The sequence below is a fragment of the Thermobia domestica genome, chromosome 1 (genome assembly GCF_964235325.1).
Source record: "Thermobia domestica chromosome 1, izTheDome1.hap1.1, whole genome shotgun sequence".
In the NCBI taxonomy this organism is placed as follows: Eukaryota; Metazoa; Arthropoda; class Insecta; order Zygentoma; family Lepismatidae; genus Thermobia; species Thermobia domestica.
Window position 1 is genome coordinate 361,361,809 of NC_137454.1, and position 25,599 is coordinate 361,387,407.

Here is a 25,599-nt window from a genome sequence, read left to right on the forward strand (position 1 = left end):
TGTTTCTTGGTGCCAAAATTACTGTGTCAAAACTACTGGTGCCAAAATTACCGCGCCCCTTGTAGATAAAGTCCCTTTCCTAAATGTGATAAGAGGTGTTTCAAATAGTGTAAATTATTCAATACATATTATAAAAGGAAGTAGCAATTAATCTCCAAAGTAGCAATTAGTTGTTGTTGATTCAATTAATTATATAAACAGGGTCTGGTTTTTAACAATAGGTAGAATACTGCTAGTTGCGGATATATGCCATCTTGGCACTAACAAAACAATTGAGTGCAATAATTTTCAGTAGCCGGGAAGTGACCTCAGTAAAAAGAAAAAGAAGACGCCAGTGAATAAATATTTATTTTTATTATAAGAGACTCAGGACAGATATTTGTTATTCATGATGGACTACGAATTTAAGTTAAAAACAGCCACAGAACGTGCCAAAGTAGAAGATTTATTTGATTATGAAGGTTGTAAAGTTGGACGCGGCACATACGGACATGTTTACAAAGCGCGGCGAAAAGACGGGTACGATTTCAGCTGTAATGATTGAGATCTCTAGTAAATCAATATATGCAAAAAAATTGTGTTTTGAAAATAAGTGGCGTACATTGCATTTTCTGGAGGTTAAATGTACTTGAAAATTCGAGGGGTTAAATTACGTCAGAATATCGGAGGAATTTTGTACTGTGAAACACACTCGGTAGCCACAATAGTAGTATATTTCGATTAAATTCCATTATAATTATCCAACACACAGATAAGCATACAACTTTAATGAACCCTACCTGAATAGGAGTATGATTTTCATTTCTGGAATACCCAGGCTCAATTATTCAGTATTTTTATAAGACATCCAGAAGCGCCTTAAATTGCAGTAGGTAGCGCGATAAATTTAACGCAAGCAAACTAATCTGAACTTCAAGTTTACACATAAACTAATTTTGGTTATAGTTAAGGAGCCGTACTTCCCATTTAGGGAAGGACGAGAAACGCCATACTTTCAGGAATTATTCATTGACTATCTAGGATGTTAAAAAGTAGGTAATAGAAAGGGGTTCTTGCCCTTGTACTTAGGGTGTTTAGGTAGTGCAACAGTAAGATGTATCCTCGTGCACGGGAGATGAGAAGTAGCTGTTCTTAACTATTACCCTAATTTTTTGAGCTTACATTACACATTCCAGTTGATATCCTTACACATGAAAAGTAGGGCTGTTTTAGAAAATATTTGCGGAAAATGTTACCGATTTAACCGCCAAGGTTGCTCCAGTTCGTATACCAACAGACATGACTAGTGATACTATCTTAAACCATGAGAACAGAGAAAATAGTCAAATTAACAGGTGTCGAGTGCATACCAATATTCGCTAGCGCGCTTGCTTACTACGGACACTCTTCTGCGCGGGCCCTCCTGTTTCACCCTTTTATGACGTAGACGTAATAATAGTTTGTAGGGACCATCTTGCATAGTTTGGGCTTTTTTTCCCCACACAATCACCTTATCAGAAATGATGTAGCGGATTATCTTTACGTATCCCAGTTGGCATCCTTACGCAGATACGAAAAGTAGGAGTGGTTTGGAAGTGTTTTGGGAGATGCTGTTAATCGTGTGTCTTTACCGATAAGGCATGCTTGGTGCAATTGTGCGGGAAAAAAAAATACAAACTATGACATTTATTCCGAAGTTGGGCGTCCGATACTTTTCGAGCAAAATCTTCATAAAAGCTATTAAAATTCATAATTTTTCAAGTCCTACGTTCTTAACTGACTTTAGGGTTCCTTTAGTTACATCGTGAGGTAGGGGAGAGGTGAGATTAGGTTTGGTTTGCATATACAACAGAGGTGCCTATGGACGTCCGAACAGATTTGACTATTTAATTCACATAGTATTGCCGAGCGAGCGTTAGCGAGTGAAGGCGGGTTAGAGCCCACGAGGGAGTGAGTCTAGGGAATATTAACATGCACATTACGTAAAAATTGTTTGTTTCAACAATCCTTAATGCGACTTTTTTTCTCATGAAGCTAGTCCTATTGTTCATATCTGCGTAAGGATACCAACTAGAGAGATTTGGTAAAGTTAATCCTGATTTTCGTAATAAAGATTAGGTTAGGTGTCATCAGTAGTTATTTTATTAAGTGTTAAATGTTTACGGCGATTTCTATACATACAGTCAGCAGCAAAAGTGCTTAGTAGGCTTCATAATTATGTGTCCTTTTAATAATTTCGTACATTTAAATCAGTTTTGATTTACTTTTATTTTGGGAATGAGTTTCTCAGGATTAAAATAAATCATTATCAGATTTATGTTCTGGAAAATTCCTGATCAAAATCATATAGTGTAAATGTAATTTTTCAGGTGAATGTACATAAAAGTATGTGTACAACGTGATTAGTCACAATTTAGTTCACCGTAGTGTATTGAAGGTTTTTTTTTTTTTTTTTTTTTTTTAATTGCAGAATATGCTTGAAAAGATATAAATAGTATTGAACGTAACGTAGTAAAATCTGTTAATGTTATCATAGCCGGAATCTATGTGTGGTCTTGTATATTGTACAGTGCTTTTAGAGGCGAGGTAGGGTGGTGGGGAACGACACATATATATATAGGTTGATCTATGATGGTGTGCACACGTTCCAACTGCAGTGAATTTAACCCCTATTGTGGTTCGGAGCCTATGTTAATAGTAAATCGTGCTCTTCATAATCTCGGTATTGTAGAAGAAAATACAAAAGCTCTAAACTTCTCATTCCCATTTCTTTACCAAGTTCTGTTTACTTTGAACTGATTTCACAAGCTTTTAATTTTCCTAGTTGAACCAAAGTGTTGTTTACTTTCAACTGAATCCACAAGCCTTTAGTTTTCCTAGGTCAACCAAAATATTTTGTAATGGATTTCTACTGCTTCCAAGTTTTATAACCTAAAGGCGGATTTTCATGCCCGCGTTGGAACGGAAGCATCACATGTAGCGTATTCATCGTAAAATATTTTCGTTTTCATACATCCGTGCGTGTATTGCGCCAAATTACTACTCGCTAGCTAATGCGCATGCGTAAAATAGAAAGTTTGCGACTTTAGTTTGTGATAATGGATTCCCGAAGGACAGCTATCGTTTTAGCTGGAATATATTATATTTCAAAACGCCGCCGTCAGAAGTATGTTAGGAAAATGAGGTGGGTTCACCCCATTTTCCAGCTTCGACGAGAATACGGAATATACAGGAACCTTTTCTTTGAATTAAAATCCGATCCGGATAAATTTTATAAAACAAATAAAAATATTTATAAATCATACTAAAGCATGTTTCAAATTACATTGCTTTTATTTTATATAGGGATTGATAATTTGTACATACCAGTTATTGTATGAACTATCTATTGTTCCCGGTAATACAACTAATTAATTACACAAATATAAAAGTACTAACCATCGATACCAATATTTTCAGCAATTTGATGGCATGTTTTTGTCCTTAATACTGAATCCTTGTATTTCGGATACTTAAGGTTGTCCAAATTTTGTTTTCTCTTACTTGTTCTACGAGCAGTTCTTCAAACGTTGTTCTTACCTCCGCCATGTTAGTCAGTGAATACAATAGTGTACGCGCGCTACTTCTGTCAGAATTGAACAAATTTCTACTCTGACGCGAGTGTAGCGCGCCATCTCCGATGCGTGATTTCATTGGCTGTTTAGCACAATCGCTCGCAACTCACGGAGGTAAAGGACACATGAAAATCCGCCTTAACGGTTTATTTTTACTATTTTTTTAAAATCATTGAAGTGCTACAGTAAATAAAACTTTTGATATTCTATTTGCGCTTCTTGTTACAAATATCTGCGAAAATTATGTACAATATACGTAGAAGTGCTTGTTAGAGGCAGTTTTTCCTGTAATTTGGCAAGTAATGCAAGAAGCTGAGTTTGATTTTTCCACATCTTTCATATAGTGTAAAAATTTTAAGTCGCTTATGATTAAAAAGTGATAAAGTGGGTATGTTGGGTGTGAAAAATCTGAAACTATGTGCTAAGTTGCAATATTTTCAAGAACGTAATCACAAATTTAAAAAGAAAATCTCTATTCAGTATTAGGGATGGCCACATTTTTCGGAAAAACGGAAAATATTTTTTCCAGAAACCGGAAAATTGAAAAGGGAAGACGGAAAATTTTCCGGAAAAACGGAAAATATTTTTTCCAGAAACCAGAAAATTGTAAACGGAAGACGAAAAATTTTCCGTAAAAGCGGAACACGGAAAATTCCGGAAAACTTGAGATGAAAATTTTCCGGAAAATCGGAAAATGTGATTTCCGGAAAACTTTTTCCGGAAATGGCCATCGCTATTCAGTATGTTAGAAAATTCTGCTGAAATTTCAATAACTGCTTATCGTACTGCTTTTATCGGAACTTAACTAGGATGAGGTAGAGACGTGAGTTACAGATTCTAGGTTACCTAAAAGAGTAAAGGTGTGAATTGAAGAATTAGAGGAATCCACAATTTTATTTGATGAAAAGAGAGAGAGAGAGAGAAAAAAAGTTCCTTCAATAACAGTTTGTACACTGCTACTTTCTGCATTTTGAAAAATATCTTTCACTTTAACATCCGACAATTATACCCTTTAGGCTAAGGGAGACAGATGATTAAGGCAAGTGAATGATGATGGAAGAATTGGTAGAATGAAAGTGTGGGAGGAAAAGAGGAGGAATCCAAGAAAACCCACGTACATATTATCAACCACGAACGTACTTGACCCCAGGGACCCCATGTATCAGAGGTAAGCGCTCTGACCCTGAGCCCCCGTACTTTCTACATTCCTCAAATTTTTGTGTGTGCATTACGAAATTTAAAAAAAAAAAAAAAAAAAAAAATCAAAGAAAGCGTAGTGAAAAGACCTAAGGCCTTGAATTTGCATTTATTTTATTGTTATCACTGACGGATTTAATGCGATCTTTGCGTATATGTGTTGGATCAATAAGTTGGTTCTGTTGCTAATTATTTGCGTATTTTTCAGTGTAATTGTAATAAAAGTTACATATAATTGTGTCCAGTGTTTATTGATGTAAGTTACTAATACATATTTATTGTAAAAATATTTATATTCTTTATTTCAGGACAGATAACAAAGATTATGCCTTAAAACAGATCGAAGGGACTGGGTTGTCTATGTCAGCATGTAGAGAAATTGCGGTAAGAAACTTTTCCCTTTCATTTCCAGAGTATACTGTATGTAAATAAATATTCCGCCTAAATATAGTACATCCTAGTTTTTAATGTGACCTCAAGTTCTTTTCAGATTATTTGAATGGAAAATTTCCCGATTTAAAGCTTTTGTTCAGATATTAATTCCAGCCGTTATTGGATTTTGTTCTTCTGATGGTTATCACTCCCAGTTACATTCATCACCTTAATAATTTATTAATAACACAAATGTGAAAAATGCATGTTTATACAATTCAGCACTAAGGTAACCAACATAATGTACGACGTGGTCGCAGGAGACTGAAACAGGTCTTAGTTCTGTGTGGTGGGAAGTAAATTTTTTTTGTTTTTCTTAGTGCATAAAGCTAAGCTTCAATTACGAGGTGGTTCAGTATGCTCTACCTCTGACATGACCAGCTCCTAAATAGATCAAGCGTGCTCTGCCCTGTCAAAGACAAAATGTGTCCTTGTATACTAACTGCGTCTAGTGCTTCGGTTCAATGACCACACTTAAGGGTTGAGAAAGGTCAGCGTAAAGAAAAACACCTTATCGAAGTTCAAATCAGTGATCTGTTAAAACTGCTGGCATTAGTTTGGCCCCCGTCTAACCGATTGATTCGTGTTGAAGGAGTTTTTGTTCTCGGAAGTGTTTCTCTGTTTTCCAAGTAGTGTCTTTCTTTCGTGTGTTCGCGTTTCTGAGCAGTAGTGAGTGTGTGAGGCGCATTATTGTCTGTGAAAATCAAATCATATCAGGTCCCTCCAAATCCACAATGTGCACTGGAAAACCTCTTAGAGGGCAGGCCAGAGAAATTGTTTTCAATGTTGCAACGTATTTGCAAAATCAGAAAGAATTATATAAACTGAAGTATAATGTTGTCGAATACACAGGCGCCGCCACGGGAGTATCTAAATGGATGGTTTCTCAAGTTTTAAAACAAGGAGAATAGTCGCTGGCTAAAGGTGAGCTAACTTTCTATACACCGACAGGTAAAAAGAATCCAAGAAAAATGCGAATACAAACAGGTGATTTTGCTAAGGGTGCAATTAGGCGAAAAATTCATGAATTTTACACAGTAAAGAAAGTAGTTCCAACGTTACGAAAACTAATTAAAGCTATAAGAGAAGACGGCGTAACAGTGAGTATTTAAGGTGTCTTTTAAGGTCTATAGGGTTTAGGTGGAGAAAATGTCAGTCAAGGAGAAAGATTTTGATTGAAAATCCGAACATTGCTGAGTGGCGTGCGCACGATATTTAAGGGACCTTCGTGAATACAGAAAACAAGATAGGCCAATTGTATATGTTGATGGAACGTACATTTACGCATCACATTCGGTACCGGCGTGTTGGCAAAGTGAGAGTGAAATAGGTGTAACAGAAACTGTTGGAAAAGGGCCACGTGTTATTATTGTCCATGCAGGAGGGGAATTTGGGTTTGTTGATAATGCTCTATTAATGTTCAAATCTAAGCAAAAAAAAGTGGAGATTATCATGATGACATGAACAGTAGAAATTTTTCAAAATGGATCGATGAAAATCTATTTCCTAATCTTCCTGGAAACGGTGTTGTTGTCGTTGATAATGCCAGTTATTAAAATGTTCAAATCTTTAAAAGACCATCTATGTCTTCACTTAAAAGCGGCATGATACCCCAGTGGTTATCAACGACAGACAAACCTATAAACTAAACCGAAATTGAAGCAGAGAATAGAGAAACACATTGTGGAGAATGAACAAAAGACAATTGTTCTTAAGAATTCAAAGTGTACGTTACGTGAAACAATACGCAATTAACAAGAAATTTATAAATGCGGAGCACACTATAATAAGACCTTCACCTTACCACGCAGACTTAAATCCTATTGAACATGTGTGTGGGGGGGGGGGGAGGAGGGGGAATTAAGAGCAAAGCATTTCCGATTTACTGGATGCAAAGAAAGAATTACTGGGAAAGTTATTTAATGAATGTTCATCACAGAAATGGGTAAAATGTTGTGAACACGTGAAAAAAAGTGAAGATTCTTCCTTTGAAAGAAACGGACTTATGGATGAGCGTGTAGATGAATTGATAATTAGACTTGGTGAAACCAATTCAGACTCAGATTCATCGGCCGATACAGACTCAGATGAGTGGGAGAGTGAAACTGAAGGAGAAATGGAAAACATTTAGAAGGTGAGTTCTGTTCTGTCGTTTATTTATTTTTCATTAAAATTCATTGCGAACTTTTCCACCGTTTTAATTCATATATTAAGTTGGTAAGAAATACTTAGTTCATTTAATATTCAAAGAGAAAATATTAAAATGCATTAAAAATTTAGTGCAGTCAATATACAGCATTTACACTCAAATGTCATAGAAACTCCTCAGACCATTCTGCTCCCTCCAGATTGCAAAACATGATCGTCGCGAAGAAGGGACTGGGGAAATGTAGGATTAGGTGCGCAACAGCTAGGCTGCAGCGTTCTGTTTACAATCTTTTTTACTTATAGAAGGGACTGAGAGGCGGAGCATGCTAAGCCACTCTCGTATAATACGCGTATAGTTTTTGCGAAACTGTTTTTGTACTACGGTATTGTTAATACGATGTTTGGAACAATGCGATATATTTAAATAATTGTCTTGTTTGCTAAGATTGATAGATCAAAAATAAACTCTGATGGCTTGTTTAATATACGGAACAATTAAGTAGACCTGAGTAGCATTTGGGTACGATATGAGTGTGGATAGTGAACATGTGTGGTGTGAATAACTTCTTTTTTCATTATTTATTTATTTCATTCATTCATTCATCATGAATATGAAGGTTCACTTTGTGGACCACGTAATTCTAATATTCCGTTCCTAAACGGTTTATGGACTCAAAATTTAATAAAAGTCCTACATAGGAACACATTCAAAACATTTTTTTTTTCTTACACAGTTGGTAAAATGGAGAAGTTGGTACTTATTTCTTTGAATATATTTGACATTACTTTTTCTATACTTTATTTTTCATTGTCGTACTTCTTTGTAATATTATATTACATGTTCATGGGAAATAGTAAAATATCTGCTGCTACTACTGCCGATAATAAAATAGTAATATTTTCTTGCCTAAAATGTGATACAAAGCTATAAATTACGCGGTGCAAATTTGAATTTGTTTTCGATTTGCAATGTAAAGAACAAAATCTTTAGAAAACTGTGCTACAAGGGTGATTCAGAAAGTAATGTCTCCAAGGTGATACCTTTATTTGTGCTTGACACATAGCACCGATACAGGTAACAGTGGAAAGCTTGCAATGTCAGCTACAAATGGTGGCATCATTTTTAACATAACCCCCATTATGGGCAACACGTTTGTGCCAACGCGAAACAAGGTTTTTCATGTCGTCGGTGAATTGTGGTGGCTGCTTGCGATATCATTGCCGGACTCCTGTTTCCACCTCCGTGGCACAACTGTAGAGTTGGCCCTTAAGGTGATCCTTAAGTAGTCAAAAGTCGCAGGGCACAAGATCCGGACTATAGGCAGGATGAGGCAGAATGTCAACAACTCTTTGCCAGCAGATGGAACAACTTTCAATTTTTTTTGTCGGATGAGAGGACGCGTGGCAGTACTCAATTGACTGCCACTTCGTTTCCGGGTCGTAATGGTGTATCCTCGACTCATCGCCTGCGATGAGTGTTCCTGGGCGCACAACCTTTCGCAGTCAGAAACTCAATGACAGAACACTGTTTCAACCGGACGTCACCACTGGATGCCATAGATTGCTCTCTGGAACAAGAAGAGATAGGAAGGTGAAACAAGTGACATGTATAGCTTAAACATTAGTGCAATAATGATAAACAGTTCAGAATGTTTGCAGTACTATTGGCCAAGTAGTGGGCTTGGAAGCATTATCTTCTGAATCACCCTCGTACGTACGTACGTTCATCCGTTACACCGCACGGTAACTCGGGAACAAAGGCAAGTTTTTTTTTGAATAGACAGCGATTATCTCGGCCTAGTTAGTTATTGGAGTTAATCAGTTAAGATCTTCACGGGTAACGGTGGCTAAATATATAAAAAATAAACTGTGAATTTTAAATTTAATTAATACGCTTGAAGGGTTGATGAACTTCCGCGTCACACAATGTGCGGTCTCCTGTATACGTCCTGAGTAAAGTAATGCGTAGATGAAAATCCAACTTACTTAAATTGTGTACCGGGGACTCAGTGGTAGAGCGTTCACCTCTGGTACATGGGGTCCCGGGTTAATTTCCAGCTCCCGCTAAGTGAACTTTGTGGTGCACAAACACCATGTGCATGAGTTTTCCCGGGGTTCTCCCGTTTCCTCCCACTTTCTTCATTCCACCATTTCATTCATTTGTCGTCATCACTGTCTCCTTTAGCCTAGCCGGCATAACTGTGGGACGTAAAACTCAAAGATTTCATTTCATTTTTAAATCGTGTACCCATAATCCAAACGCTTCCTTAAACTTTACTTACTGAAACAACTATTACTCTGTTTGAAATTCTTTAGTTTCCAAAGTCTGTAAGGTGAATTACACATTTTTTTTTTTTTTTTTCACGGTTTTGCACTCAGCTTTCTTACCGACTGATAAATCTATACTATAAGGATTTTTCTCTATGAGAACGTATTGGTGTTCTAGTTTTTGCGTAAAAAATGAAGTTACTAAAAACAAAAATTGTACCATTTTAAACTAGTTCTTTCTTCACGATGCATCATTGATTTTAAAGGACACCATTGATTCCTAGTTCCTTTACGAAAGAAGAAAAATCTTTAAGATCACGGCAAATGTAGGAACGAGTTTTAAATTGAGCAGCTTTTGATTTTGGCAACTTGATTTTTACGCAAGAAATGCAAATAAAATTTTGAAAGGAGGGTGCCGCAGTGGCTCAGTGGTAATCATCTCTAATGTGAAGTGCCCCTGGTTCTATCCCAGCTCATAAGGATTTGTGGTAAACATCGTTTGTGTCCGTGGGATTTTTTTTTTAGAGATTTGCTGTTCCTTCCTACATTCTCATCCTACCAATTATTTTATGATCATTCGCTTACAAGTCATAATTTTCGAATGTAAAACTGCAAATTTTATATAATCTAATTTTTGTAATTTTTTTTTCTTGCAGTATGAAATGAAGTGAAGGCTTCGTTTAAAATATAGTTAACTCTTTGCGTTCCTGCAGTTATTTTCCTACATGCGTGCTGTAATACCGGTTTCATTTACTGTTAAAGAGACTGTCTAGACCGTTATATAGTGCATAGTTATTGTGCGCGCGTGAGGAGAAAATTCACATTAATGATAAAAACATTTATTTGCAGTGTGGAACATTTGGACTGAAAAAGGGAAATTCTGATGTTCTGAAGGGATTTAATGCTGCTTCAGGTTGGTAACACTGACCGGAGATCAAAGACTACGGTTTTCTTTTCCGATCTCGAAATAGATCTCGAAGCTATTAATTGTTTATCATCAAAACAAATACATGTCTGCTGTAATTGAATGCTCCTTTAGGCCTACCATCTACTGAGACAACACATTATTATGTCAGTAAGATGCTGCCACCTAAAAAGAAATAGTAGAACTAAGTCTTGCCTTGCATCCACTAACAAATTTCATCATCTCCAGGATTAATACGACCCTTAATAAGGGAAATATTTCCATGACATTCACATGGATGTCACTGGTGATATGCAAAGGGTTAATCTCTTTAAGAAGAGCTGACAATAAAAAAAGGTGAAAAGAAGAGTGGGTGAATCGAGAAAAATCACAAAAACAATGTGTATAGTACAAAATTAAAATCAGGGGCCCTTTTCACTAGATGTAAGCGTAGTATCACTGGTTTGCATTACCCTCTAACAATATATAGTCGAATTCTAAAACTTGCTTGTTTATTTGTAGCAACAATAAAAAAAAAATGTTCCTCTATTTTCAGTTATTGCGTGAGCTGAAGCATGCCAATGTTATCAACCTCATTAGAGTCTTCCTTTCCCATAATGATCGAAAAGTGTGGCTACTTTTTGACTACGCTGAACACGATTTATGGGTAGGTATAATTATTTCATACATTATCTTCTGTAGGACGGTATAAGTAATTTGCGTTTGAAATTCCATGATAAAATATTACTATTATTGTTTAATAGACACAACCTTTTAAATCATCTTTCTTACTTATAGTTGTAATTCCTGAAAATGCTTTGTACTTCGTAGATTTCCGCTTTCCCGTAGAGCCTTGTTCATTGAGAATAAAAGCAGGATGAAAAACAATAAAAATATCGGGAAAAATTAAAAAGAATGGACTCATCGGTGTTAAAGCAGTACAAAGAACACCTTGTCTTAGCTGCTGGTCATACGTCGAATGATGATGCAGCATACTGTGGAATGGCGCGTTCAATTTTGTACTTTTTTTTTTTTTTTTGTTTGTTTACGTAGGGAAGGTTGCCAGCTTACATTAATGTTTTTATTTTGATGCCAACGTTGTATATACATTAAAACTACAAGATGCTTAAGTCTGAAAAAATGGAAAAACTTCTGAACAGCATATTACGCTAATACAAAACGCGATCCATATGCCTATTACATTCAATATACAGTGTGTTTGAAAAAGAACTCCCTAGTTTTAATGTGTCCTAGAATCTGTACAAAGTGACATACACTATTCTAGTTTGTGGTGTTTGGTTCATGGACTCTCCAAGTTTGGTTCCCCTGGAGTTGGTAGGTCTGCTTGACCTTGAGACTTCACCAGTGTTCCCCCCCCCCCGTTTGTTTCCTCAGTTCAGTCCAGGCAGGCGTGCAGTGCAGAGCAACTCAGCAACAATGTGTACTCCGCAACATAAAACACAGTGTGTTATTTGGCTTGTGAAAACTGAGTCAGTTATAACAGTGCAACGTAATCTTAGACGTCAGTATGGTGGTGAACCACCTACAGCAAAAACTATCCGCCATTGGCTAAATAAAGTCTTTCAAGAAAAGAAAAGTGGAATATCGTCTCGACGTGTGCAGGGCCACAAATGGGTCCCACGTTGAAGTCTACCAACATTAAACAAAACTTGAAGGAATTTTCTTTCATGATATGAACTCATTGATGTAAGTTTTCATTCATTTCCCAATTAAATTTATACTTAAAACTAGGAGTTCTTTTTCAAACACCCTGTATTTTGTCTTACAATCCACCATATTTCTGTGACTTTATGAAATCATAAATCAAAGCAGTTGTTGCGCATTTGTCTTCTCCCGGAGATGATCTAGATCCCGAATTTTCACACCAGGCACTTCAAATTTCTCCAGATTAAAAGATCATTGCGATTGATGTCAGCTGACCGTGATGATCATTCACAAATCTTCTTTTCCCAATCTTGCATTTAGGGAATGACATCTAATTAGTATCAATGGCCGATACCAGTTAGGCTTGGTTTCGTTAACACGTTCACTGCTGAGGACGCCCATCGGTGTCCAGTCTTGAATTTGGCATATGCGATGGACGCCGGTCGGCGCTTGTCACTGCAGCTGATTCACTTTCCTGCCAATACCTGCATGTGCACACTAGTGCACTCACACGTGGTACTTCGTTTCAGTCTACAGTGCTTTGTGTTTATACAGGCATAGTTGAACAAAATAATAGTTATTCTTGAACGTTTTAATGCTGATTTATGTGTTTGTGCCAGTGAAATACATATTGTACTGATTTTTATTCAGTATTTCGTTCTTTGCGTCTACGCTTGAGTGGGCCATCCAATAAAAAGCCAAATCCACAATATATTAATGTTCATACATTTGAATTTCCAAACGATATTGTCTCTTTAGTCAACAAAGAGGAACAAGCCAAAACAAAACTTCTGCCAATTGTACAATACCGCACTGAAGACTATTGATCGACAAAACCAAATGGTGACCTATTATCCGTGCAAACGGAAATAAATCAGATGGTACAATCCGCGGCAAAAAACCTGCAACATGAGAATGTAAGTTTATTGTGATACTACGCCTAACAGCACAGGAAATCAACATAACGTCTAAGTGGCACGAATCACGCCAGGATAAACCTCGGCGTCCTCCCGTGAACACTTATTTTGGAGCAAAAGACTTCGTCATTTCATAATAAACTTACATGATTATGTTGCATGTTTTTTGCCGCTGATTGTACAAGAAATTATTTTTCCACTTTTTACACTTCCTGTTACTGAATTCGTTCTTCCTTTATAGCAAATACAATTCGATGAACAAAATGTCGCTGTATGATTTTCGTGTGCAAAGTATACGTCACCTTTTGGAAGTGGAACAAAAGTCCCAAGTAAGGCCGCCATTGGACGTACCAAAGAAAAGACGAGCGGAAAAGAATCACCAGTCAACGGAATGTCGTGTTGAATCAAAAGGGCGAATATTGAGAAAGAAATGCAGGAAATGTAAAGAGAAGAACATCAGAAAAAAGTAGCACCTACAGTTGCGCAAAGTGGCTTGGACAGCCTGGATTGTGTTTGGAGCCGTACTTTTATCATTACCATGACTAAATAAGACTTGTGCAAGCTGTTCTGAACTATATAGGTGAAAATTCTTAAATATTGTCTTTCTTTCAGGTTATAAAATTGAAATTAATGAAGGACGCCTATGGGCGTCCATAGCACATGAGATGGACAGTCAATGGCATATGCTGCGGACGCCCTTCGGCGTCCTTACAAAAACTGCGCAATAAACAAATATATTTGAAGTAAAACTGTTATATTCTTATAAAACAGGGGCCGCGGTGGCTCAGTAGTAGAGCGTTCACCTCTGGTGCTTGGGGTCCCGGGTTCGATCCCAGCCCCCGCCAAGTGAACTTTGTGGTGGACAAACACCGTGTGCGTGGGTTTTCTCGGGTTCTCCCGTTTCCTCCCACTTTCTTCATTCCACCATTTCATTCATCACTCATCATCACCGTCTCCTTTAGCCTAACCGGCATAATCGTGGGACGTAAAACTCAAAGATTTCATTTCATTTTTCATTTCTTATAAAACAAAGCAAAAACAACAATATCAAACAATAATTTTTTTAAAGCATATCCGACGACCTATGCGACCAAGCTCAGCAGTCAACGTGTTAAAGAGATAGTTAATCAGCGAAGTCGTATCTTAATCTCATTAATAATTTTACAAAAGAAAAAAAAAATGTTCAGTTTAGTCATAACGTTTGCAGTTTTGTTAGCATTGAGTGTAGGAGGTGCGTACTAAAAGTACGTGCAGTTTTCCCATAAATCCGCAGTTTTTAATTTTTAAGCTAGATATATATCTGTCAGTTTTCAACACAACTCCCGTCCATTTCTACACACTAATTCAATCTTTATATCTCACGATCAAAAGCCTCTGAGAATCAAAGTTGTTGGAATTTTCCTCAGAAAAAAAAAAGACAAAACCCATAGTACACACCTAGTTTCAGAATTGGCTGTAAGTATACCATTGAGAAAAATGTGTGTCGGAATCGTGCATAACGAATTTAGTTGGTGCTCGGTCAAATTCGCTGTAACGGTATCGAACTGGGACAAAAAGCAATGCGACTACATTCCGTTTGTTTTTGTAGTATATACTCGCTATCAGTGCAAATAAATAATAAGATGTCCTTCTTTTATTGTCAGTTGATTACAAATCGAAAGTAATACCTCTTTTTTTTAAAAAAAAAAAATAAAATAAACACACACACATAAACGACATTTTCATCACACACATATAAACGAAAAGACTAATCAATACTTCCCTTAAAAAGAGGATTTTTCAACACTACATTTGATTACACACATACAAATGAAAAAGAGTTGCATTAGAAAGGAAACAATATTTTCTCTTATGATAATCACAAATGCATTTTTTTTTTTTTTTTGTAATACCATAATGTGAATTAAAAACACCAAATGCTTCACTTAAGAAAGGAAATTACTAAAGACTTAGCTCTATTTTCTCAACACTTCACCTGGGTAATCACACACATATAAAAACGAAAAATAGCTGCATTGAAAAGGAGATCGGGAACTCCCGAATGCTTCTTGCACATCTGATGGAATATATGGTGTATAGTACGATTCGCAAATGTTTCAAGGGTTCTTTAATCGTAAAATGTATTGTAAGAAAGGAAATTGGTAACTGAAAGCGAGATTAAAAAAGATTCCATTTAATTTCTTCCACAATAATAATAATAATAATAATAATAATAATAATAATAATAATAATAATAAGTTAACCCGTGTAGATTCATGCACTTTTTGGGGAAAATGTCGACTTTCAGTTAAGTAACTACTGCTTCAGCACCAATCATTCGAGTGTCATGGTTCATACGTTATTCTCTTGGCCATTTTGTAATCAAGGGTTCACTCGGGCTCAGACTCCAAGTGAACTTTCTGGTGGACAAACACCGTGTGCGTGGGTTTTCTCGGGGATATCCCGTTGCCTCCCACTTTCTTTATTCCACCATTTCATTCATTTCTCATTAACACCGTCTCCTTTAGCCTAGCTGACATAATCGTGGGACGTAAAACTTAAAGATTTCATTTTTCGAACTCAGACTCGCTATCTTAAATCGGGCTAGCGCTGACTAGTCTCAGTGAGGGTCAGTTAGTGAGTCCAGGATCACTGTTCTCAATGAAACATATGTTGAATCGATACCTTGCTCATTGACCTCACTGGACTTACATTGAACCCACTTTGTGGGAAACTACGACATTGTTCAAACGCAAAAAAATAAACTATCCCTTTCACACCTGGTAGTCACAGTTATGTGCATTAAATTGTTTTCGTTGTTAGCTTTCAATCCTTTTAAATTCCTGCATTTTTTAGAGGAAAATTTTGACTACCAGTTGAGTAGCTACTGCTTCTGTACTATTCGTTCGAGTATCATGGCTCATACGTTATTGTCTTTAGAATGAAACAAACTTTCAAATTGTACCATGCGCTTGTGTGTGTGATGTATGTACAAGAGAAGGGGAATTTGGGGTAAAATTGAAAAAAAAAAATCCCTTAAAAAAACTTTTAAGTTTTTGCGCCTTATAAAGCGGGCCCGGCTACAAGTATCCAAATATAATTTACCTTGAGAAATACTATGGTCTATACGTATTGCGTATTCAAAGTTTTGTTGCAATATCTCGAGTCAGAATATTTGTCAATCCTATTTGACAATACAAACGATATACTATCGGAGAAGTGAACCCAATAACAACACTCTTATCCTTCAAATGTACCATGCATTATACTCAAATTACACTACCCGATTACCATTCGCTAATAAAAATACAACAAATCCATATAAATAGCAGCTAAAATAACACTCGCTTCCCTTGTTTGCAGATATAACCGTGTTTTAGTAGGCGGTTTAGCAGTAGAGGAAGGACCGAAGGGCCCAAAAATGGCGAGGCTTACATAGTTCAGGATACAAGATTTCAAAAACAAATGTGCATTAAATAGCTTCCATAAGTAAATATTGGTAGCTACAGTGGCTCAGTTGTAGAACGCTCACCTCTGGTGCGTTGGTCCTTGATTCGATCCCAACTTGCGCCAAATGGGCTTTGTGGTGGATAAACACTGTGTGCGTGGGTTTCGTCTCACATTCTACATTCCAACATTATCAATCATCTCGTCATCACTGTCTTCCTTAGCCTCGACGCATAATTGTGAGACATGAAGCTGAGAAAAAAGAATGTAAATATTCTTTGTCCTTTCACTCTTGAAGATGACCGCCACAATTAGCTGTTGAAATTATCGGGCAATAAACCTTTTTCTTACTGTAAGTTTGGTATAAGTGTTTATTTTTTGTTTCAAGATATTGGTAATTTTTTAAAGTTTTTTATTCACGATATAATATATCCTGTTACTTCATTAGTTCTTTTCTCTAACTCTTGCAGCACATAATAAAATTTCATCGAGCTGCTAAGGCCAATAAGAAGCCTGTTATGGTTCCTAAAGGAATGGTAAAGTCACTTCTTTATCAAATATTGGATGGGATTCATTATCTACATTCCAATTGGGTATTACATAGGGATTTGGTAAGTGCTAATTATAATGGAAAAAAGTATAATTAAATATTTTTTCTTTATTTTTTATTTTATATACTTATTTATTTATTTTTTTGTAGTTATTGTAGGGTTCAATCTTAGTGAGTGGTCGTTGCTTTCGTAAATTTCACTTTCACCTCGTGTTGCTTTTCAGATTGACAGATAATTTGTGTACATGGAATTTCCATTATTCGCAGTATTATCCAAGGAATTTTCTTACTTTTTTCAACGAACTTAAAAAGTTCGGTACTGAATCTCTCTCTCTCTCTCTCTCTCTCTATATATATATATATGTGTGTGTGTGTGTGTATGTGTGTGTGTGTGTATGTGTGTGTGTGTGTATGTGTGTGTGTGTGTGTGTGTTATTTGCGATTTTTTTAATTTTGAGTCCTCCATTCGATAGAGCATCAAAAAGTATTTGAAAAAGTGATGGAATTTTTCGCGTTGCTCTTACTCTTCCTAAGATATTGTCCAGAACTGTTCCGGTTTCGGGAGATTTAAGAAGCCATATCTCATATCTGGTGTAGTAAAAAGTAATCCATTATTTTGGCATGACATTGAAGGGTTAACTTACCATAGTTAGAATAATCCGATTTAGGTCATATAAGCGCCGTTTTGTTCGATAACGTGTTACCATTTGGAAGGTAATATCATGATGCCTCTCTCATAGAAACCCTTGTCCCTAGTGGCAAAAGATTGAGACAGTCGATTTTCACAAGCCTCTCTTGAAGTGACTTTTTCACCAGCAAACGTGTTCACCATGGACAGGAACAGGTGGTAATCACTCGGTGCCAGGTTCGGACTATAAGATGGATGCATAAGAACCTCCAAACCAAGCTCCCGGAGCTTCTGGCGAGTTACTATCGATGTGTGTGGCCTGGCGTTGTCCTGATGGAACACAATGCCTCTTCTATTGGCCAAAGCTGGCCGCTTCTGGGCGATTGCTGCCTTCAGACGGTCCAATTGTTGACAGTACAGTTCCGAGTTAAGATTTTGGTCGTAGGGGAGCAGCTCATAGTAGATAATTCCCTGCCAATCCCACCAAACACACAGCAAAACCTTCCTGGCAGTCAATCCTGGCTTGGGCACCGTTTGCGCCGGCTCACCGCGCTTCGACCACGACCGTTTTCGCGTGACGTTGTCGTAAGTGATCCACTTTTCATCGTCAGTCACCTACCGCTTCAGAAATGGGTCGATTTTGTTGCGATTCGCAGATGGAAATTCGGTCCATGAGGTGTTTTTGCGTTAACTCGTGTGGCACCCATACATCAAGCTTCTTTTTGTATCCAGCCTTATGCAAATGGTTCCACGCGGTTTTTTGTGCAATGTTTAGCTTTTGGGCAATTGACACAGTGCTTACATGGGGGTCGGACGCGACAGTGTCCATGATTTTATCGACATTTTCGACACTTGGCCTTCCAGTGCGTGGTGCATCTTTGACGGCAAAATTACCGGAACGGAGTCGACGAAATCAAAATTGCGCGTGATTGGCTGTTACAGTATCAGGACCATAAACACTATTCACATTTGCAGCCGCCTGGCTTGCGTTTTCGCCTTTATCGAAGAAAAACTGTAAAATATAATGTATTTTCTCTTTACTAGCAGTGTCCATTTTGACTCACGCTCACACAACACTGAGTCAACTTATCACAACTATCTGAACAGTGTTTGTAGTACCTGTACGCAATCTCATCGTTAGAACACCATCTCGTTGAACCCAATCGGACTTATACAACATGAGATGCAGATCACTGAAGCCATCTATTGAAAAAATAATGGATTACTTTTTTACTACACCAGATATTTTACGAATGTTTCAGCTTTGAGCCCTCCATTTTGAGCATGTGTCTTCGTAAAACAACATATCGTAGAGTGTTTTAACAGTTTTCCTCTTTTGTATAAACTAAATACTTTCTCATCACTCCCGATTATACGGTTCCAAAAGTCTTGTGGCTTGTTGATGCATCTATATGTGCATCTGTTAGTTTGATCTGCAAAGCAAAACAAATAATATGAGTACAGTTACATGTCTATACTGCATTCCAGACCGAAAGTTGTTTTCAGGTTTGTTGCAGCAGTGAACGGGTTTGCCGCGTTAGCTTCAATAATCGAAACATTTTCGTCTTCCGTTGTCACTAGTGGTCTACTCAGGTTTGCTTTAGTTTATAATCCCTGTTTTCCTTCTTCTTCGAATCATTCAATTTAATATCTTACTGTTTTAATATCCAGGCTCGTGGGTCGAGCAACTTGCTTTTTAGGCATTTCAGCTTCCCATATGTAATTATTCTGCTATCTTTGGTTTGTTTCTTTTATAAAAGCAATTTGCCGTAGGCACAAACAATTCTTTTTAAGTTCGTTCTGGCAATGCTTCTGGTGCATTCTGAGTTTTTTTCTTCTTTCCATTTTCGAGCCGCCCTGTATATCGATTCGCTACCATACACGATCTATTCGTTAACTAAGCTTGCTTCATCCTTTGACATAACATGCATTTCTGTGTTTGTGCATTTATTTCTGTCTATTTCACAGTAATTATCTTAAAGTTTATGCGATTTGAATGATACTCCGCGTGTGATTTTTACGAGTTCTGGTTATTGATATCTTCAAAGTCATACTACTAATGGTTATTGATACCTTCAAAGTCATATTTCTAATCGTTATTGATACCTTCAAATTCATGCTTCTAATGGTTATTGATACCTTCAAAGTCATACTTCTAATCGGTATCTTCAAAGTCATACTACTAATGGTTATTGATACCTTCAAAGTCATACTTCTAATGGTTATTGATACCTTCAGATTTATACTACTAATGGTTATTGATACCTTCAAAGGATACTTCTAATGGTTATTGATACCTTCAGATTTATACTACTAATGGTTATTGATATCTTCAAAGTCATACTTCTAATGGTTATTGGTATCTTCAAAGTCATACTACTAATGGTTATTGATACCTTCAAAGTCATACTAATAATGGTTATTGATACCTTCAATGTCATACTTCTAATGGTTATTGATACCTTCAAAGTCATAGTATGAATTAGTGCTATTTAAGTTCTTGTAAGCTTTTGGTAAATTAATGACATAAAAATACAATAAATATATTAATTTTTGCTACATAAACTCCCACTTTTTAGTGCTGTTTTTAAAATTTATTTTGCCTGCAGTTTTCGATGTTTTATTTTGCCACAACTGCCGGCCTTTAGTTATAAGTGTTTTCTTAAGCTTTAAAAAAATATGATGATTTTCGATTGTTTTATAATTATTTCAGCTGTTTACATAATCCATTAATAATTGCAGAAACCAGCCAATATACTTGTAATGGGTGAAGGAATAGAAAGAGGCAGGGTTAAAATAGCTGATATGGGATTTGCAAGATTATTTAATGCACCGTTGAAGCCATTGGCTGATTTAGATCCAGTAGTAGTTACTTTCTGGTATAGAGCGCCAGAATTGTTATTAGGAGCAAGGCATTACACTAAAGCAATAGGTAAGTGATTGTACTCTCTTTCCTTTCTATGTTCTGAAAGTAAAAGATAAATTAATTTATTAATTATGAAAATATTGGGTTGGCCCATAAGTTCTGGCTTTTTTTTAACCTTTCTATCGAGTGAAGTTGACGCTCTATAGTACTGTGGGAGCACTCCATTATTTCTGCCAAATCCCTTGTTGTTTGGCATGGATCTTCGTGAATAAGCTGAATCAGTCGCTCCTCATCAAACTGAACGGAGCGCTCGGTGCGATGCGTATCTTTGAGGGCGAAATTACCGTCTTTGATCGCCATACACTTCACAAATTTCCCGAATAGCTTCTGTGACTCGCACCTCGATTAAACGCAAAAAGCAGAAGGTGTCGAAAATGCACTTTTTTTGTCGACGTTACACTCCATTTTAACAACCTGAAAAAACAAAAGTTATATCAGCTTAATAATACTAAACACATTGTTTTGTTGAACACACAATTCTCTATCGAATAACATACCTGTAAAACGCATAGCAAAACATTTTATTTTTCACGCAAAATTTTCACTTAAAAATATATGCCATGACTTGTGGGCCAACCCAGTAAATGTTAAACTTTTAATATTCCGGAACAAAATGAGGGTGGTTGGTTGATCCTGAGTTTAGCGTCCCGCTCAGCAGCGAGGCTATATGAGACGTGAACGTACGGCTTAACTTGGGATCTGAACCACATGGGCTCTCACCAGGAATCGAATCCGGGTCTCCCGCGCCCCTCTAACCGAATAGCCACAAGGGGTACAAAGTGAAGAAGTATTATGCAGATATTTGACTCAAATAAAGTGTTTCCTTTTCGTGATGCAGATTGGCAATTGTTGTTTGTAGTTCTAAAGAAATTTGGGTTGGAATGGAAGAATCGAAGACTTATAAGAAATTTATGTATAAAACAACAAGTAAGTGTTAGAATAGGAGAGGAAATAACAGAGGAGAGTGCAATTAGAAAGGTAGTTCGACAGGGATGTTGTGTGTAGCGTTCAGTTTTTCCCCTACAATATTTTTGATATTCTGTTTATAATGCTTTTTGTCTGTTTTCATTTGTGTAGGTAATTCTGATTATGGTTCAGTCTTTTGGTTTGGTGTGTTTTTTAGATTGTTTAACTAGTGTCTTTACAATTGTCAAAGTTAGTCTTTATCATTTGTATGCTGTGCTTTTGAAAAGAATTTCCGTGAAGAAAGAGAGTAAGTTAAACTGTTCACCGTCCAGAATTGTGCGCCAAGAAAGGCAGAGAAGATTGGAGAATAAATATATCACAATAATTGTTAAAATTAACAATTTCATGAGCAGGATAAGTATATCTTTTAAGGAAATGCAATATTTACAATACAACATTCTTTTGTGAATTTTAATCTTCAAAGTTATGAACAAAACATAACTGCAAATGCAAAGTGGAAATAGCAAACGGGTATTGATGTAATTATAGTGCTAGAATGTGGTCTTTGCACTTATAAGTAATAGTATTGTTAAAAAAAAAAAAAAAAAAAAAATCGGAAAATAACTAAAGACTTATCTGCATTTTTAAAGTATTCTGCACAGCTGCATGGTATTACGAGTATTGGTTACTATGATAAGATTGTCGGCATACAGTTTTACCTGTACAGTAAGTGTTAAATAAATTGAATATTGTCCTTCAGGAATGACCGCTATAGTATTTTCTTTTCACAATAACTGTGGTTCAGACTTAATATAAGGTGTCATGTGGCAACGAAATTATAATAGCACAAGTCTTGAAGCAACGAACCCGAATACGTGAAGTAAAATTAGTTCCTTGATAAGTTTTTTCTTCTTTTTATAAGAAGTGGCGACCCATGCTAAAAATATGTTATGTTTTACATCTTGGCTAGTACGTTTATAAATAATGAGACAACGCAAAAACAGAATATTGCCAAGTGTTGCCAAAATACGATTTCTGTTGCGTTACATGTGTATCGCAAACATTATTTAATATCTATCTAGAAGAGATAGTGAAAAAGAGCCTCCAAAATGAAGACGGCATTTCAGTAGGAGGAAGAAAAAGTTCGCAGACGATATTACGCGTGTTGCGAAATCTGAAGAGAAAATCAGTGATATGTTTGAAAACTTGAGGAAGGGCTGTGAAGAATATGAGATGAAAATAAGTGTTAGAAAGCCAAAAACCATGGTGATTGGAACGAAGCGGTCGGTGTCAAATACAAAAGTGGGAGGGTAGCAAATAGAACAAGTGAATAGTTTCCGATACTGGGTAGTAAATAAAAGCAAGGATAGGAATGGCGAAAGAAACCTTTAGGAGGAAGAAAACACTATTTTGTGGGACCTTGAATAAAGAGTTGAGAAAAAGACTCATAAAATATTTCGTGTGGAGTATTGTTCTATATGGGTCAGAAACATGGACATTACGAAAAAAAAAATGATGAAAAACAACTGGAAGCTTTCGAAATGTAGATGTGGAAAAGAATGGAGAGAATTAGCTGGGTCAAGCGGAAAACGAATGAGAGAATCTTAAAATGGTTTGGAAGAAAAGAACAATTTTAGACATTATGAAGAAGAGGAAGAGAAACTGTTTGAGACATTGGCTACGAATGAACTGTATAATGAGGGACGTGCTAGAGGGTATGGTGGAAGGAAAGAGAAGGAGTGAGCGAAGGAGACTAGAATTAATGGACGATATCAAAACAGAAAAATCGTTCTCGTAGTCGAAGAGGTTAGCTTAAGACCGTGGAGCATGGAAGCTTCTCAGTTGCGGCAAGTGACCTGCTAATAATGGCATAATACCTATGATGATGATTCGTGATCCGAATTCGTACGTCTTATTCACAACCTTATGTATTGATAATTCGTAAACCGATAAATGTACACTCATGTCCAAAATTATTGTCGCATGTCTATAAATATGCTGTTGTAGAAATATAATTTGATAAGGAATTCCCCCGGTATTTCTTACAATGTTAATATCTGTATAATCGGCACAGACATGTATGTTGGAATTTCCATGTCAAAAGAGTAGTAAATAAGAACAATAAAACGAAAATAAAACTTTCTTGTCCACTTAGCGACATTTTGTTTTACTAATTCTAATTTTCATATTAATATTTCTTTTCCCATGAAATTTACCACAAATATACGTTTCCCAATTATACACATAGTATCAGTGTTAAAAGTACCCTGCAAAATCATTATCAAATTATATTCTTACAAGAAGAGAGTTATTTATTTATTTCCTCCAACAGAGAGATCTCTCCAATTATAGGAGGTGTACACAATTGATTACATTATATAATAATAATAATAATAATAATAATAATAATAATAATATAATAATAATAATAAGTAAAACAGAAATTTATAAAAGAAAATAATAAAAATGAAAATAGTAAGAATATTAAGCTAGCAATAAGCAAATAGAATACATAACTTTGTATACGGACATTCCATAGATCAATGCATACATTTTATGAAGCACGAACTCATAGATATGCGACAATCATTTTGGACATGAGTGTACATGTTATCGCTGGCGTGGAAGGCTACGTCTGTTTACCCTTGCACTCGAAGCCAAGAGGTAATAAAAATATGAATCTCCCAATCATCTCCCCCACTCCCCCAGGATAAATACGATGCTATGCCAACTGTCACCTAAACTTGGAAGTATTTAGATGAGAATTGGTATGCAACGTGTTCGGTTGTGTCTAAGCTATCTGTATGTGAGACTTAATTTTATTCACTCCTTTTTAACACTCGATGCGAGGGATAGCTCACTGCTTCTACTAATTATCAGAATCACATACCACAACCTACATCCTCGCGGTATGAGGGATCTTTAAGTTCAACACTAAATAACTACACAAACAACAACTACATTTTAAACAATCATATTTTAAATCTGGGATTACGTACATTACATCTCACTATAATTACTGTAGGTTAATAGTACTGAATGCATACGAAAACATAACAAGAAAAACATTGACTATTTTATAATATGTAATTATTATACGGCCGTGTAAGTAAAATGTTAAATATTAACTTTATTATCCTAGCTAACTAACTTTTTCTTTCTTTTCTTTAAAACTAATAAAACAAAATATACGAATTAACCTTTAATAAAAGTGGCTTATGTGATGATAAATTATGTATAACGAACCGTACTTTTTTTAAGTTAACAAATTCGTAGTCGGCGTGTTGGCTGAATATACAAATTTTCCTTTAACACAATTTTGGGAGGAATGCAATTCTCGAGTAGTTAAATCACTAAATTCCTCTGCCGCTGACTTAGAACAAATTAACACTACTTACGACTTCTTCCAGATAGCGGTCCGTGTCGTAACGTATCCTGTTCGGGCTGTGCAATTAAACGATCCTCTGACGATTTTGTAAACTTCCAGTAAGCTCTTTGCATACTATGATAACTAACAGGTGTTTTTCTCTCGTAATTACGTAATAGCCAAAAACAGTGTTCTTCTCTGGGTACAACTATATATATATATTTTATGAACAAAAATATGAAGTAGTCTTTGCCTTCAACTCACACTAGGCCTGGTAACTGTTAGTATTTTCTTATTTCCCTTCCAAAATAGTGTGTTTTCTTTGCCCAAAGATGGCATTGGAATGCATTTTTTGTAAACAGTCGCAGTTTCCAACTTTCACCCCAAAGGACTACTGTTAGGAAGGGGAGAAGGGGGAGAAATGTCCTCGCCGAGGGAAGAGGGTTTGCCGCGAGGAACAGAAGTGAGCAGAGAAGATGGACAGTGTGCGGGTGGTTTTGTGTCGTGCGTGAAATTAACATTTTAATATAGACAGGCAATCTAAATTCTCATTATGCACATTGCAATAACAATTGGTTATCAAGAACAATCAGCGTGCATGTTTATTCGGTAATCAAGAGCGGTAGTAATGTGTACTTATCACAACTATTTCGTGTTTCAATTATAAAACAA

General features: G+C 36.3%; 1 protein-coding gene across 4 annotated transcripts in view; it reads left to right on the plus strand.

Annotated features, from left to right (window-relative positions):
• Positions 1–251: 251 nt before the first annotated feature.
• Cdk8 (cyclin-dependent kinase 8) overlaps positions 252–25,599 on the plus strand; it is a 67,110-nt gene continuing 41,762 nt past the window's right edge. For 3 of the 4 annotated variants that reach the window (XM_081730582.1, XM_081730592.1, XM_081730602.1), the window contains exons 1-5: positions 252–519; positions 5,099–5,174; positions 11,099–11,209; positions 17,021–17,161; positions 20,471–20,660. In XM_081730582.1, coding sequence (XP_081586708.1) covers positions 389–519; positions 5,099–5,174; positions 11,099–11,209; positions 17,021–17,161; positions 20,471–20,660 — 649 coding nt within the window. In that variant the 5' untranslated portion in view covers positions 252–388. Of the gene's footprint in view, positions 520–2,280; positions 2,331–5,098; positions 5,175–11,098; positions 11,210–17,020; positions 17,162–20,470; positions 20,661–25,599 lie in introns of those variants that run through there. The other variant, XM_081730611.1, reaches the window with a different exon arrangement.